Source organism: Lepidochelys kempii, chromosome 14, assembly GCF_965140265.1.
Source record: "Lepidochelys kempii isolate rLepKem1 chromosome 14, rLepKem1.hap2, whole genome shotgun sequence".
In the NCBI taxonomy this organism is placed as follows: Eukaryota; Metazoa; Chordata; order Testudines; family Cheloniidae; genus Lepidochelys; species Lepidochelys kempii.
Window position 1 is genome coordinate 15,444,877 of NC_133269.1, and position 14,990 is coordinate 15,459,866.

Genomic DNA, 14,990 nt, shown 5'->3' on the forward strand with positions numbered 1-14,990 from the left:
GGATCTGGCAGTATGCTGGAGGGAGAAGGCTCCCGAAGGGGTGGGTCCTCCGATGAAAATGTCCTGGCACTAGGGTAACCAGATAGAAAATGTGAAAAATAGGGACAGCGGGTGGGGGTAGTAGGTGCCTATATAAGAGAGAGCCCCAAATATCAGGACTGTCCTATAAAATCGGGCCACCTGGTCGCCCTACCTGGCACCAGCCCTGGAGGGCTTAAACTCTGGGAGTTGACAGCAAGAGCAATCTACTGGAAAGTGACTCCTGCAGTGGGTCATAGAGGAGATTTGATTGGTTTCATTCTTATTTACACTAAGGCCCCTTTCCGTCACTCTGGCCATGTAAAAAGACCTTGAAGTGGGCTTTACATCTACACCTACTGTAAGACCCCTTTATATTGCTAGACGTGTAAGTGTGCCATAGTGCACATGAGATTCCGGCCTGATTTGCTGTCTCTGACAGCTGACTCCCAGACCATGAAGGGACCTATTAATAATGTTCTATTCTAACTTTCACTTTGCTTTATCCAAGGAATTTCCCAGGCAAAGAGCTTTGTTAGGTTGAATCAATTACTTACAGGTTTCCGGACAAAAACATTTCCCATCAGCCTTTTATAACAAATAGTGCCTCTTTCTATCCAGGTGACGTCTTATGATCATATATTCACCCCTTTGTCTGTAGAAAGTGCCATTGATGCCAGGTAACTTCCAATGCTTTTCTCTCTTTGTCTTTGTTTGGTGAGATAAGCCCAAATGTGTTGTCTTGATGGTAACTTGCTTTGCTCTTCTCCCCCACCAAGGGATGCCATTGCCAAGGCTCTGTATTCCCTGCTCTTTGACTGGCTTCTGGTGAAGATCAATGAGTGGCTAGCCCCCGGGGAAATGGACAGCTCTCTGGGCATTGTCGACATATATGGGTTTGAGGTCACTTTCTGGTTACATTATATGTTCTTGGAGCTATTGAAAGGGCAGTTTGAGCTTCTGGTTCATTTCTTAATCTAGAAGGGGAGATCATAGGTGTTGGGTGTGAGGGAAGACAGTGTCCCCTAAAATGTGGGGTCCTGTGTATTTGGAATGTCTGTAAAGCACCGTGTATACTTTCAGTGCTATAAAAATAATAATGCCTAGGGCTAGCTTGGCACTGTGCGTGCCCGCTCATATGTGCGTGCAGATGGCCAAGCGACTTGGGATTAAATCAGAACAAGCCCAGGTCTCTATCCAAAACTTGAACTGAATCCACACTACACATCTGTTCCGGTTTCTACCGAGTCATGACAGTACCTGGCACTTTACAACACATAAACTGTATTGCATATAGATCAAAAGCATGGCCCCAAAGAGAGTGTTGTAGTTGAAAGACAAGAAAGTTGTGTGTGGCTGTTAGCGAGACACTAATTTAAACCCAGTGTTTAGGCTCTGGTTAAAGAAGGTCTTACAGAACCTAGAAACAATAGAAATAAATTCCTATGAAAATAGGTTGGATTTAACTCTTCCCCAGCAGCCCCAACCCTGCCATGTTGTGCTAGCGGAGGGGAGCTGGAGAATGAAACTTGCCAGATCACTTTCATTGTCCAAGCCCAGAGAAACACCAAAAGTCAACATGACACATGCACTTGATTTAAAAATAGAATAAAATTCAATACTGGCTGTTCCCAGTAACATAAGTAAGAAACTTGTTTCTTGTTGAATATGATTTTTAACCTGACAGTGCCCGTTCACCCCTGGGCACTCTGATGAAGTTGAAACTCTGTTGGGTTAACACTATTTTATTTTATTTTATTTTATTTTTTAATTTGTTGTTGTTTTTCACGTATCCCTGTTTCCTGCTCTCATGCCATAAGGGCCCAACAGCCACTGAAGTCAATGGAAAGACTCCCATTGATTCACAGGGCTTCGGATCAGACTCTGGAAGCAGGACCTATAATGGAAGTCTTGTGAGACTACTAATGTATTGAAGTAACACTTCGAAGCCCTAATCAATTCCTGGAGCCCCACTGTACCAGGTGCTGTACAAGCATGAAATAAAAAGACAGTTTCTGTCCCAAAGAGCTCCCCATCCGAGCTTCCCAGACTCACGGAGGGTGGAGAACAGGCAGATCTGAGCATGGGTAGGAGTTATGTCTGTCCGAGAACTCGGACTCTTTTGCAGGTAGCTCATCCATGCACTGTGGAAGGGTGTGTGTGTGTGTGTGTGTGTGTGTGTGTGTGTGTGTGTGTGTGTGTGTGTGTGTGTGTGTGTGTGTGTGTGTGTGTGTGTGTGTGTGCACGCCTGGCTGTCCATATCCAGAGAGGGCTGTACACATGGACAACATCTGATCTCTTTTGCTCTTGCCCCGCCCCTTCCTGTCCGGTCTATCCTGTGAACATAAAGCAGCTCCCCCCGGCCAGATCCTCCCCCGCCTCTGGCTGAGCGGGAGGGCAATCCAGAAATGAGACAATTTGTACTTCTCCAGCTAATTACCAGGGTTTGCCAAGAACAGGCTGGCAGGACTATGGGCTCAAGTCAGCAGAGGCTGATACTGCGTGTTCTGTACAGCTCTGCACACTCTCCAGGAGGGACTGCGGCACAACCTCTTCACCTTGACTTTACTCCACACCTGCCCCTCTGACCCTCTTCTGGCCTGCCCTGTCCCCCTCATCCCCACTCCCTGCAGTGTCCCCCTCCCTTCCCTTTTCTTGCCGTTTAGCTGATCCCTTTCTGAATAATTTCTGCACTCCCCTCCCCCAAGATCATGGCACTAACATGCTGTCTGCTGCCATCCCATCATTCACCCCTTCCCTCACCCTGTGCCTGTCTTATCTATCAGAAGGGCAGCTCTTTGGCTCAGGGACTGCCTTGTCCTCTTTGTTCGGTGCCTAGCACAATGGGGCCCCATTCTTGGGGTTGGTCCTTCGGCATTACCATGATAACGATGATGATTAATAACAACAGAAAAGAGTGAGGCATGTGTCTTCCCGCACATCCGCAGGATCTGGGGGTGAACAGCTTGGAACAACTGTGCATCAACTTTGCAAATGAGCGTCTGCAACATTTCTTCAGCCAGACAGTCATTGCCCAGGAAGAGGTAAAATAGAGCCTTCCCTGTTAGGTGTGGAATGGCACACATGCAGCGAGTCGAGTCAGTCTCAGCTGGCTGGTGCTCCCCAGCAGGAAAGGAGGGGGTTGACTGGATGTGGTGCTCTCGTCCAATACGCATGTGCTCCCACCAGAGGGTATGTCTCTGAGGTTATGTTGTTCCTGACCCTGTGCTAATTCTGCAGTAAGATTGTGTGTGAGAGAGAGAGAGAGAGACTGCTAGAGCACTTCTCCGTTTTACAGGGTTTATAAGCAACTTAGTTGGGATCTGAGACCCTGATCACACCTGTGACTTTAAGGCCTGTTCTGGCAGCTTAGGGGTTTCACTTTGCTTTGCCTTCACACAGGAAATCAGTGTAATTTCCAGACTCAGTATTTCTTACGCTCCCAGTTTTCCTGCTCTAGTGTAGCTCTCTCCTCACAGATTAGAAAGAACATTAGCAGGCTTAGGAGAGGGTCCCATGGGCTAAGATGGGGGAGCTACCGTGCAAGTTTCTAACAGTACTGATTAACAATTGGATCTCTCTGCTAACTCCCTGATTTCATCTAATTTTCATGGCTTGTGTGCGGGGCTGGCCGGATGACCTCTGATCCGTAGGAGGAATACACCCAAGAGGAGCTAGTCTGGATTCCCATTTCCAAGATGCACAATGATTCATGCCTGGATCTGATTGCTGCAAAGCCCCATGGCATTTTACGCATCCTGGATGACCAGACTTCATTGGCTCAGGTTAAGAACGCATCATGGCTTTCAAACATGCTTGGCACAGCAAGTGAAGTGGAGAGTAGCTCAGTGGGCTTTGGAGAAAGGTCACTCAGGACTAGTGAATCCTGATTTTGATGCCCACTCTTCATTCATCTCCAGTTTTACTGAAATTTCTCAGGGCTGCTGTTCTGCTAAAGTGAATTGTGTTTACCTTTTATTTTGCCGGGGGTGGGAGTCGGGGGGAAGATATGGTAGGAGAGTAGACATTTGTGAGATAAGACAGTTGGGAAAAGCTAGAGCTATTTCACTTCTACCTCTTAAACTAAAAGAATGACTCTAATAGCTGGTAGCTGTAGTAGACTCTTACCCCCCTCTGTGAAAAATACACTAGCAGTTGGGGAGGAGGTAGAGAGTATAACACAACTGAACAGTGGGTCACACATACAGTGTAAGGTGTGTCTGGTTCCCTTTAAGGTACTGATATGTATTTACAACCTTAATCCCAGTTTAACAATGGCTCTACAATCTGAGAATAGGCTAAAACACTGTGAGGCGTGTGTCTATCTCCTGCACAGGCTACTGACCACACCTTCCTCCAGAAGTGCCATTACCATCATGGAAACAGCCCTTGGTATGGCAAGCCCAAACTGCCTTCACCAGTCTTCACCGTGCAGCACTATGCAGGTCCTGTCACCTACCAGGTAAGCTCCTGGGACCAGGCTGGAGCAGCCTGTGAGCAGCTTGAGCAGTGAGCACTGTATACTAGGGATGGAGGCAATAAGGCATCAGTATGTTGGGAGCTTCGGGGTGCTTCTTAGGGAAAGCTCTGGTGTTCTCAAGTTACACTGGGCTAATTCTGAGTCATTATAGGATATGTCAGAAGAGTCCTTGAAGGGAACTTTTGCAGCATGCTGGGCTGCATCTGACAGTGATGGAGTTTTTGTGTCTGGCTGTGATGATCTATACTCTGATCAGTCAGAGTTTGGCTTCACAGGTTCACAAGTTTCTGCATAAAAACCATGACCAGCTGCACCCAGAGGTTCTTGAGATTTTCTCCCAGAGTCACCTCAAGGTACAGTATTCATTCAGGGTTATGCTGCTCTGATGCAGGATTGCTTTCTTTAGGGAAGCCCAAAGACCCAGGTGGTGGGGGGTAGTTTGGGAAATAGGAAGAAACTTTACACCTCCGTTTGGGAAACCTGGACTGAGCAATGGATATAGACCCATTAAAGCCAGACTCATCGCTGACTTACCCTCTGAGCCCCACAGGGAGATCTATGGCAGTGCCCAGGGTGCATGCTGGCAGCGAATTAACAAATTCTATTCATTACCTCTTCCAGACTCTTAAATCCCTTTTTTTTGTCTCTCCTTCCCTTCCCTTCCCAATATTTCTCGCCCGCCCCTTTCCCCCCCAGAGACAAATACCTGACTCTGCTCACCCTGGTGGCATTGTGCCAGCTTTGGTGGAGTTGATACACACACTCAGGGTTGGTCCTTAGTTCTGTTTCTGGGCAATAAGAAGCTCTGTTGAGCTAGGGGAAACCACAGTCCCCCCTTTAAATGCCTTGGAGACAAAGTATACACCATACCAACTCCATGGGCAGATGGGCAAGGTGGGAACATACTCTGGCTGCGAACAGTCCTAGCCCTGCTCTTGTTGGGGGGAGGATGATGGGGTTGGGTCCTTATTCTTTGACCATAATAATTTCAGAAATTCGTATTTCATAGCACAAAGGGGAGCGTTACTCACCGATCTCCCTTTTCCATCTCCTTTCCAGCTGGTGTCCCACCTTTTCCAGCTGGCCAAGGGACATCACGGACAGCAGGGGGTGTTGGCCATGGGAGGCAAAGGGCTTAAGCATCACCCCTCTACGCTGGTGTCCCGATTCCAGCAGTCCCTGCAGGATCTCACAGCCAAGCTGAGGAGGTGAGGGACACCATGATGGCACTGTCCCCACTGCAAGCTGACTGCTCTACTTTGAGTCACCCCTGGCTAGAATCTATAAGGGCTTGGTTTGAGGGGAGATTGGGAAGCTTGGGGGACAGGGAATGGGCTACAGAACCAGAAAAGGAGGATTGGCTTTGTGTGGCTGAGACTGACTGGTTCGCTGTGGGGATTTGGGAGCTCCCTTGGCCCTGGAAATGGACTGGGGTTAAGTCAGGACGCTTCTGGAATGAGGAGGTTAATGTTTTCCTCCCTTTCCTCTGCCCTGCAGGAGCCATACTTTCTTCATTCGCTGCATCACGCCCAATCCGAAAAAGGTAAGAAAACCACCTGCTTTAGGTGGTGGAAGCAGCCACAGGTTTTGGGGGACCCCCTCAGACAGAGGACTTCACTCCCTTGCTCTCCAGTCTTCCCCACTTGGCCTGCTGCCATCTGGGCTTCACTCCCATTAGTGGGGCACGACATTGCAAGGTGTCTCCTCTGCCCCGCCTGCGCAGACCCTCTCTGGAGCAGGATTTCGGTGACTTCTACTCAGTGGTCCCAGCTGCAAGCTCTGCTCTGTCTCTCACAACCTATTCCCACATGGTCCCTCCTTCACACCTGTCGGGAAATTGCATCCAGAAACCTGAGGGTCAGGATGTGGAGAGCATACCACCAAAAAACGATGGCAAAATCGCTGTATGGGATTCATGGAAGCTTGGGGGGATAAACCAACAAGGAGTGGCTGTTCTTATTGGTCCACCTCTCTAACTGTCCATTCCCTCTTCCCCGTCCACCCCGGCTTTCCTCTCCCCATGGCTTCACATCACAGCTGTCTGATGTCTTTGATGTGGAATATGTCACTTGTCAGCTGAGGCATTCTGGGATACTGGAGGCCATCCACATCAGGAAGGAGGGATACCCCATCCGCATCCCATTCCAGCACTTCTTAGTCAGGTACTTTGGTTTGTCTTCTCTTCCTTTTGGCTGGGATTTCTAGGCAGCTCAAGGGGAATGAAGCAAGCTATGGGGTGTGGCTATTCGTCTTGGGCCTACCTCCTTCAGGCTTGTTTGGATCTGTCTATCTTAGGTTCTTATCTGGCCCCTAATACTGTGGTATCAGGGTAGGGTTGCTAACCCTCCAGGATTGCCCTGGAGTTTCCAGAAATTAAAGATTAATCTATAATTAACGATTATGTCATGATGAAACCTCCAGGAATACGTCCAACCAGAATTGGCAACCCTATATCAGAGCACCTCACAATCTTTGATGTATTTATCCTCACAACATCTCTGTAAGGTAGGGAAGTGCTGATGTCTTTCCTTGTAAGAAAAATAAAAGAAGGAGATGTTGGTGGATAATTAAAATCAAAACATGTTCTCCCCAAATGTCTCTCTCTAAAGTGTCTAGGTTTGGGAAGGTAAACATCGGAAGTCAATAAATGGAAGTGCCACGAGGATTTGATAATAGTAGATTGGCTGCTCTCACCAGTAGGCCGTGAGTTCAAATCCAGTCTTGGCCCCAGAACCTGCAAGTGCGCGCACACCCCCACACACCCACACACGTAACTTTCTGCACATGGGGAATCCCATGGCACACAGTGTGCGGAGTTGTTCATGTGTGAGAGTGCTGGCAGGTCCGTACCCATAGCAACTGAAAGCCACTTCCACAGGATGGCTTTATGGTGGCCTTTGTGAAGTGTTCTCAGTTCAGTTTCTAATGAAATATCCCCATGACATATGCTGCCAGCGGTACCCCACCCCAAATGTACTCATTTGTGCCTGATTTTGAGTAGCTGCCAGAGTGCTGGGCTTGGTTCTCTTACCTGACCCTCCTGGTGTCATCCAGGGCATTCTGGGCTTTGTCCTTGTCTTTCAGGTATGGGACCCTGACAGGCCAAGGGCAGAGCTATTCGCAGGAGAGGGATGGATGCGCCGCGGTGCTCTCACAGGTGGTGGGGGACCCCTCGGACCTCTATCAGATTGGAGTAACAAAGGTGGTGTCTAAGGATTCCCCTATCTTGATCCCAGAGCCCTGTCTGTCCATCCCCCTCATTGCTGATGTTAAGTAGGGTGGTCAGCTCCTGCACATGAACAGATGTGTGGGAGAACTGGTCTCCTGTCTGAGCCATCTCTATTGTTTGACCTCTATTTTATTGTTTTTAGCTGGAGATTGTTAGTGCCTGTGAAAGGGAAAGACAACACTGGCTGTAGGCAGCTGTAGTGCAGGCACTGATTTCCTTGGGCAGCCAATGCATCTCAGTCTTGACCTGTGTCTCCACCTACCTTCTGTGTGCACCACTGTGCTAACTTACAGCATGCCCTGGTGTTCCACGGCTGGGGCCCCCACACTCGGCACTCCCGAGGTACCTCAATCCTGAGCCAGAGCCCCCCATTCCAGCCCTTCCTAGATAGAGTGAGGGCCTGGAATAGCGACCCAGGGGCACCTTATCTAAGAACAATGGACTCATGTCAGCAGGTAGCCTGTATTCTGATGGGCAGCAATGGCTCCAGGGGGTTTAGGGTTACGTTAAGGGGTTGTAAACACCAGTGACTATTCTAGACTCTGCCTCTTCTTGGGGGTCAGCAGCTGTTTTCTCTGCCTAGGTCTTCCTGAAGGAGAAGGCCAGGCAGCTGCTGGAGAGAAGATGGAACCAGAAGCAGAGCTGGGCTGTTGTCACCCTCCAGCGGAACCTCCGAGGCCTCCTCAGCCGCAGGCAATTCCAGGTCTTCCGGCAGAAGGTCATGGTCATCCAGGCTCATTTCCGGGGGCACCAGGCAAGGTCAGAGGTCAAAGGCCACACCAATGCTCATATTCTGTGGCCAGCTGTAAGCATAAACACCTGCTGGGGGCTGTGCACAGATTCAGTAACTCAGGGTCTAGCCCTGTGTCCCCACATGCAGTGGGATGCAGGGACAGAATGGGCACTGCCAGTCTTGATTGCCCACCTGGTGTGCTCGTCCATCTAGGAGCAGAGCCTTGCTTGACAAACATTAACCGATGGGGATGTAGCTCCCCGGGGTCTACCACAGATTCAGGGTGCAATGACTGAGACAACCCCGACAGCAGTTCACATGTTGCAAACTAACCCCCTTGCTAGTTGGAAGCAGAGTTTCTTAAGTAAGTGTAACGCACAGGTGAGTGTGTGTGTTACAGGTCCTCCCTCTGTCAGTCCACAGAAAATATGGGCTGGTACAGCCATGGCTACGGAGCCTTGACTCTTTTTAGCTCAAGCTGTAGCAGCTCATGCTTTTAGCTTTAGCGGTCCAATTTAGTTCAGTCCCTGGTGTATTGGCCATGAGGGCGGCCCTCGCACAAGCCAGAACAGTGTGGGGACTCTCACCATGTTTGCCCATCAGTATGCTTGGAAAATGATTTCAAATATGACACTAAGTCCTGTGGTACACAGGATCTTACGTGCCCTGTATTTGTCCTTCCTAACACATAGGAACAGCCAAAAAGTTCGCCTCTCCCCTTGGCCCACGTCCATAGTTCCTGTATCCTTAGGAGGGATCTTTCCTTCTGATCATAACTAACCAGACTCCTGTTGATCCTAAGGCAGATACTTTATCATAACTGGTTATTAATCCCCCTGTGTGCTGTAGTGGCCCTTTAGGGGATGGATAAGAGCAATGGCTGGGATTTGCAAAGATGCCCTGGGAGATAGGCGCCTAAATCCCATTGAATTACATTGGGAGTTTGATGCCTAACTCCCTTGGGAATTCCAACCCCGATGAATACAGATGGCAAACTGAAGCTTTGTCTACGCTCGAAATGTTTTGCTGATTGTCGTATGAATATAGCTAAATTGGCAAAACCCTTCTGCCGCGCACGCAGTGATACTGGTACAAAAGTGCTTCTGTGGGAGAAGTTGGGAACTGGCCATAAACTCTGCTGGTATAAGCAGCTGTACTAGTATAACTGCATCCACTCTCGGGCCTGTGCCTGTACAGTGGTTAAAAAACAAAAACAAAAACACCCCCACACCCGCCCCCTCCCCCGCAACAGACAGAGCTGTTACGGTTTAGGGGAGGCCAGGCTAACCAGGAAGGCCAAATCAAATGCAGCCTGCTCTTTTCTGGTGTTGCTGAGCTTGCGCCTTGCTTACACCAGAGCTGCACTGGGCCTGTGCCCCTGTTCTTAGTCCACAGGCTGGCCTGCTTTGCTGAATTTCCCTTCTCCTCCTGCCCCCACTCTGCTCTCAGGAAGCGCTGCAGGAGGCTGAAGATGATGCTGGTGCAGTTTGGGACGGTAGTTTTAATCTCCAGGCCCTTGGTGCAGACACGGAAGCGCTGCCAGGTAAGAATACCATGTATAGGAGCGGATGGCACTCGCAGCAGCGCTGCAGGGACCATTCATGCTCCGGGATAATACAGACACAGTTTGTGGATGTGTGCTTAGGGTGGGGACAGGGCAGTCTCTTTAGATAGTTTCTGGGATTTAGACACTGGGGTCTTCCCAGCCTTTGACTCTCAGCGCTGACGAAGGGGCTGGGAGTGAGCAGGGATGGGGGACGTGGGCTGATCTTTGTCTTGCTGCACAGGGAGCCCTAGGGGACAATTTGAGACTTTGCAGGCAAGTCCCCTTAAATCCCTTCTGCCACCAAAGGCAAGAGCTACAAACAAGGCCTTGCGGGAATACAAGGAAACTCTAAAAGATTATTGGGCCTCAGGATTCAGGGTGTCAGGCAGGACAGGCATAACCGGCAGCAGATGCAGGCACAGGGAGAGCTGAGTGGCAGCCTCACATCACTAGAACACAGCCAGCAGGGTGGAGAGGAGCCTGAAACCCAGGCTGGGGGCAAGGTGGGAGATGTGACTTGAGCAGGGTTGTGTCCCACAGGGGCTTGAGAGGCTGCCCCTCGACTGAGAGCAAAGCAGGTGCCATTGTTAAGGCTGCTAAGTGTTTAATAACAGGAGGTCCTCATTCCACCACAGGGGAGTGTCTAGTGATACAGGCCAAAATAGAAGGTGATTGCCTACATTTTTTTCTGATCAAGACCCTGCTTAGGCAGAAGCCTGTTGTTGTCTGTGCATGGAGCAGGGCAGCCTGCCACATGCTCAGTGTGGACTGAGATTGCCTGATTGAAAGAGCTGCCACACCAAACAGCTCACTGTGTTGAAGTGTATCTCTCGGGTGCCAGTGGTCACCTCAGCTTAATTTAAACCAAAAATAAACCTGACGTCTGGTTGCTTTTAGCCCGAGTTTGTAAACAGCAGTGTGGCTTTAAACAAGGGTGGTTTTAAGCCGGTTCTCAGGGTCACCTGGTGCTGGGGGGAGAAGGAGACATGCTGGTGCCAGGTCTCACCACCACGTACAAGAAGGAAATCTCAGCTAGGGGAGTGTTTATGGAGTTGGGGACAATGACTCTGCCCATCTCCAATCATGTTCCTGGAATCCAGCCCAGGGATGGTCACGTACTCTCAGGAGAGGGATCAATTTATAGGTTTAAAAGTCAGAAGGGACCGTTATGATAGTCTAGTCTGACCCCTGTGTAACCCAGGCTGTAGGGTGCCAGCTAGGAATTGTTGCATCCAGCCCGTCTCTGGTGGTGGAGCTGGAACATTTATTTTAGAAAGACACCTAATCTGGATAGGAAGGCTCCAATCGATGGAGAGATTCCCGAAGACTGAAGTTCTCTCCACAGACTGGGTTCAGCACCGGCAGAGACAGCACAAGTGTAACCCCCTGGTCACTGGTGTGTGGTGTCCCCTGCTGTGCCTGAGCTGCTGGAGGGCGAGAGGCTGTGAGAGCTCTCAACTACAAAGCCTTGACCTCAAGCTGTAGTGACTCGTGCCTTTATTTTAGCTCGGAGGTCACCAGATCAATCCCCGGTGATGGCCAAAATGGCAGCCATCACACAAGCTTCCCACCCACCACCCCTTCCAGCGTGTTCCTATCCTAACCCCGAGAGTGACTCCAGGAGCCATTTAAATCCTGGGCCTGTCTGCCAACAGCCAGGCTCCTTAGTGCCCGCTACAGTGGCTGTGGATTTGTGCTGTGGACACACATCCACAGAGATGAGACATGAGACCGTCAAACTCATTTCATGTAGGCTGCCGAAGAGCCATGAGACAGTAGCCACTGCTGCTCTGTTTTCTTTTGCAGAAGGTGGGACCTCAGCTTCTTATTGGAGGCAGGGGAGGTGCCTAGCGCATAGGGTGTAAGGGCTCACAAGGAGGCACAGGAGAGACCTCTTGGCCAGAAGAATGGTTGCAGGACACCCATTGAAAATCCCTACAGTGTACGGCATAGCCAGGCATGGGTGGCTGTGCTGTGCTCCCAGAGCAGGCCTGTGCTCTCAGCTCTGCTCCAATCCCTCTCCAGAGTAACCACAGCAAAGCCTCCCATGCCCTCCCCTCCGTGTTTGCTTTCTAAGGCTCTGCTCCCTCCTGGCGTGACAACAATAAAAGGTCTCAAAGTTCGCCTGCTGGAACTGCAGTTTCCCCCGCTCCTTCCTCTGTGGCACTGCCCTGGGCGGACTTTAGTACGCCTGCCCTTTTCCCAGCCCTGGTCCCTTCACATCTAGCCCCACACGTCCTTGGCAGACAAACAGGAGAGAGAGCGAGACAGACACACAGCCTCCGAGCAGGAGGCAGGTGAGTAGCATTGGGTGGGACGTGGTGGAATATCCCTGCCCGCAGACTGGGAAAGAGTAGAGTTGAGTGGGAGCCTGGCTTCCTCTAACTCCTTGTCCTGCCCTCGGGGGTAGGGGGTGGCCCTCTGGGTACCTCTCCAGGCTGGATTCAGGTTTTCCAGCTGCCAAGAGAGAGGGCGGTGAACCATGTTTCTGGTTACTGAATGCTTTGTAGGGCACTGTCACTTGTGTTCTGTGAGACAGTGAATGCCAGGCAGTCTGGAGGGCAGGCTGTGGGGCAGAGGCTCCTTTCTGATTGTGTTCATCCTGGGAGCGAGGGGTCTTAGACCTATGGCAGGTGCTAAGGGTGGTGGCCAAATCTCGGCCCCCCTCATGTAGATAGATCCTAAGAAGATGCCGTGTTCACCCTCTCCTTTTAACACGCCAGCGGCTGACATGGCAGGCCTGCTACTGCACATCCCCAGGAACTGTAGCTAGAAGTACCCGGTAATCCGGAGTATTTGCCCCTCCGAGATGCCTGGCACACCCCAGGAAATGCCCTCATGCCATTTCTTTTCCTTCTGATAGCAGAGGCGTGTGGACAGCAGGCAGAGAGAGGAGTCGCTGGCCAAAGGTGGCCAGGAGAGTGGTAGCTGCCCAGGAATGGTATGTCGATAAACTCTGATGTATCAGGTTTCAGAGTAACAGCCGTGTTAGTCTGTATTCACAAAAAGAAAAGGAGTACTTGTGGCACCTTAGAGACTAACCAATTTATTTGAGCATAAGCTTTTGTGAGCTACAGCTCACTTCATCGGATGCATACTGTGGATCCGATGAAGTGAGCTGTAGCTCACTAAAAGCTTATGCTCAAATAAATTGGTTAGTCTCTAAGGTGCCACAAGTACTCCTTTTCTTTTTTCTGACGTATCAGTTATGAGGGCCTGCTGGGGTTTCCAGCAGTGTGACAGAGATAAGAGAGTGAGTTCACACTTCAGGGATGATCCGGCAGGTCTGTCCCTGCCAGGGAGTGTATAACTGAGCCAGCTGGCAGAGAAGCCCTTTCCGTCCATCCAAGGGAGCTGAAGTGTGGCAAGTCCATGGGATAATGTGCATCGATGGGGAGCAATATAGGCACCCAAATGCCTGGGGCTGAGCTTTGGAAATATGCCTAAGGGATTTGGATTCCCATTAGAAATTAATGGAATTTGGTGTCCAACTGCTCTAAGGGACTGAAAATCTCGCCTTAATGCCCTTTTCTCCACTGTTCTTTCTGGGTGACCTGCAAAATCAGGGCCCTCAATCCCAACCACTTGCCTTTTATTATAGATTCCATGAGATTTTTCCTTGGAGTTAGGGATATCAACCCCAAGTCAGGGGCCAAAGCCCACTCTGGGTAATTCCACCTGCAGTTTTGGAAGGAGTATGGTATCATCATCATCTTCTCTTGAACTGAAGCATGATGTTGCTTTTACAGTTGTTTGCCTGTATTCCACCCCAGAGGTGACTACACTGCAGTGATCATTCCTGAATCGTTCCTGTGTGTGTTGGGGAGAGGGGTCTGTCTATAGATGTGAGAGAGGCAGTGTGGATGAAGGGCTTTGGGTAAAATACATTTTATAATCATAAGATATTAACAGCAATAATATCTGTAAGGTATGTATGGTCTGTTGTCTGGTTATCAGGCCTGATCCCTGTATTTACCTCTGGACTGATGTGTAATTTAGCAAATCCTTTTGTGAGGCAGCTCCCCTTTCAGGAGCAGCCTCCAAGTGTCTCCCTCTGCTGTGCCAAAATTCCAGCTGTGCTCCTGCACTTCAGAGGGGAGGGTGCAACTTTCTGTTGCCCTGAAGGGGGTAATACCTAGGCTACTGCTGCATTTGCATGATACTGGGATATGTCCCAATAAATCTTAGTGGCTTCTATCAGTTCTGTGATGGATTATGCAGGATTGAGCAGAAAGTCAGCCTGTCACCTGCACAACTGCAATGAAGAGGGACCAAGGATGCAACTGGGCAAATGATTCCCTCTGAAAAAACTTTTGGGACAAGTTTGGCCTGCTTTTCAGTCCTTGAATCATCCACGTTTGTGGCAGCCAGGGCCTCTCAACTGCCACTGAATTAGAGAGAGTTGTGCGTGCTCAGTAGCTCCCGGGGGATGCTCCCCCCCTCCCCCCGTTCTGTCTGGGGCATGAAGCCTAACCAGTGCTGCTGCAAAACAAGCAAAGGCCAATCCCCTCTTCAAGGCCTGACCCCAACCTGGTACTTGCTTTGTCCTGTTAAGACTGAGGACTCTGGATAGGGTGACCAGATGTCCCGATTTTTGGGTCTTTTTCTTATATAGGCTTCTATTACCCCCCACCCCCGTCCCGATTTTTCACACTTGCTGTCTGGTCACCCTAACTCTGGACAGTACAGTGCTTTCACTTTATGGAAATACCGCCTTTGGTTTCATTTCATATGTCTACCCACTCTCCTGATTTCCTTTTGGGCTTGGGATGGAGACAGACTCACATGAAGTTTAGAGTTACTCTTGGTTTTTGAGCTCAATGTGCTTCAGCCCAGGCTGGCTTGAAACTGAGGTCAGGTTGTCCCGGGCTGTGGATGGCAGTGAAGTATATGATACATCTATGGAGGCCTTGTCTGCACTAGAAAGCTGTACCACTTTACCTGTCTCGTTGAAGTGGTATAACGCAGTTCTGCTGGAATAAAG

At 50.0% G+C, this 14,990-nt stretch overlaps 1 protein-coding gene across 1 annotated transcript in view; it reads left to right on the forward strand.

Moving 5' to 3' along the window:
- Window positions 1-14,990, forward strand: part of MYO15B (myosin XVB) — an 80,247-nt gene that overhangs the window by 23,944 nt on the left and 41,313 nt on the right. Inside the window, exons 12-24 of the mRNA XM_073310453.1 lie at window positions 640-698; window positions 798-921; window positions 2,967-3,062; window positions 3,672-3,803; window positions 4,355-4,480; window positions 4,774-4,851; window positions 5,558-5,706; window positions 5,996-6,041; window positions 6,536-6,660; window positions 7,583-7,700; window positions 8,311-8,486; window positions 9,910-10,003; window positions 12,870-12,947. Of these exons, the coding sequence (XP_073166554.1) occupies window positions 640-698; window positions 798-921; window positions 2,967-3,062; window positions 3,672-3,803; window positions 4,355-4,480; window positions 4,774-4,851; window positions 5,558-5,706; window positions 5,996-6,041; window positions 6,536-6,660; window positions 7,583-7,700; window positions 8,311-8,486; window positions 9,910-10,003; window positions 12,870-12,947 (1,401 nt within the window). The remainder of the gene's footprint in view (window positions 1-639; window positions 699-797; window positions 922-2,966; window positions 3,063-3,671; window positions 3,804-4,354; window positions 4,481-4,773; window positions 4,852-5,557; window positions 5,707-5,995; window positions 6,042-6,535; window positions 6,661-7,582; window positions 7,701-8,310; window positions 8,487-9,909; window positions 10,004-12,869; window positions 12,948-14,990) is intronic.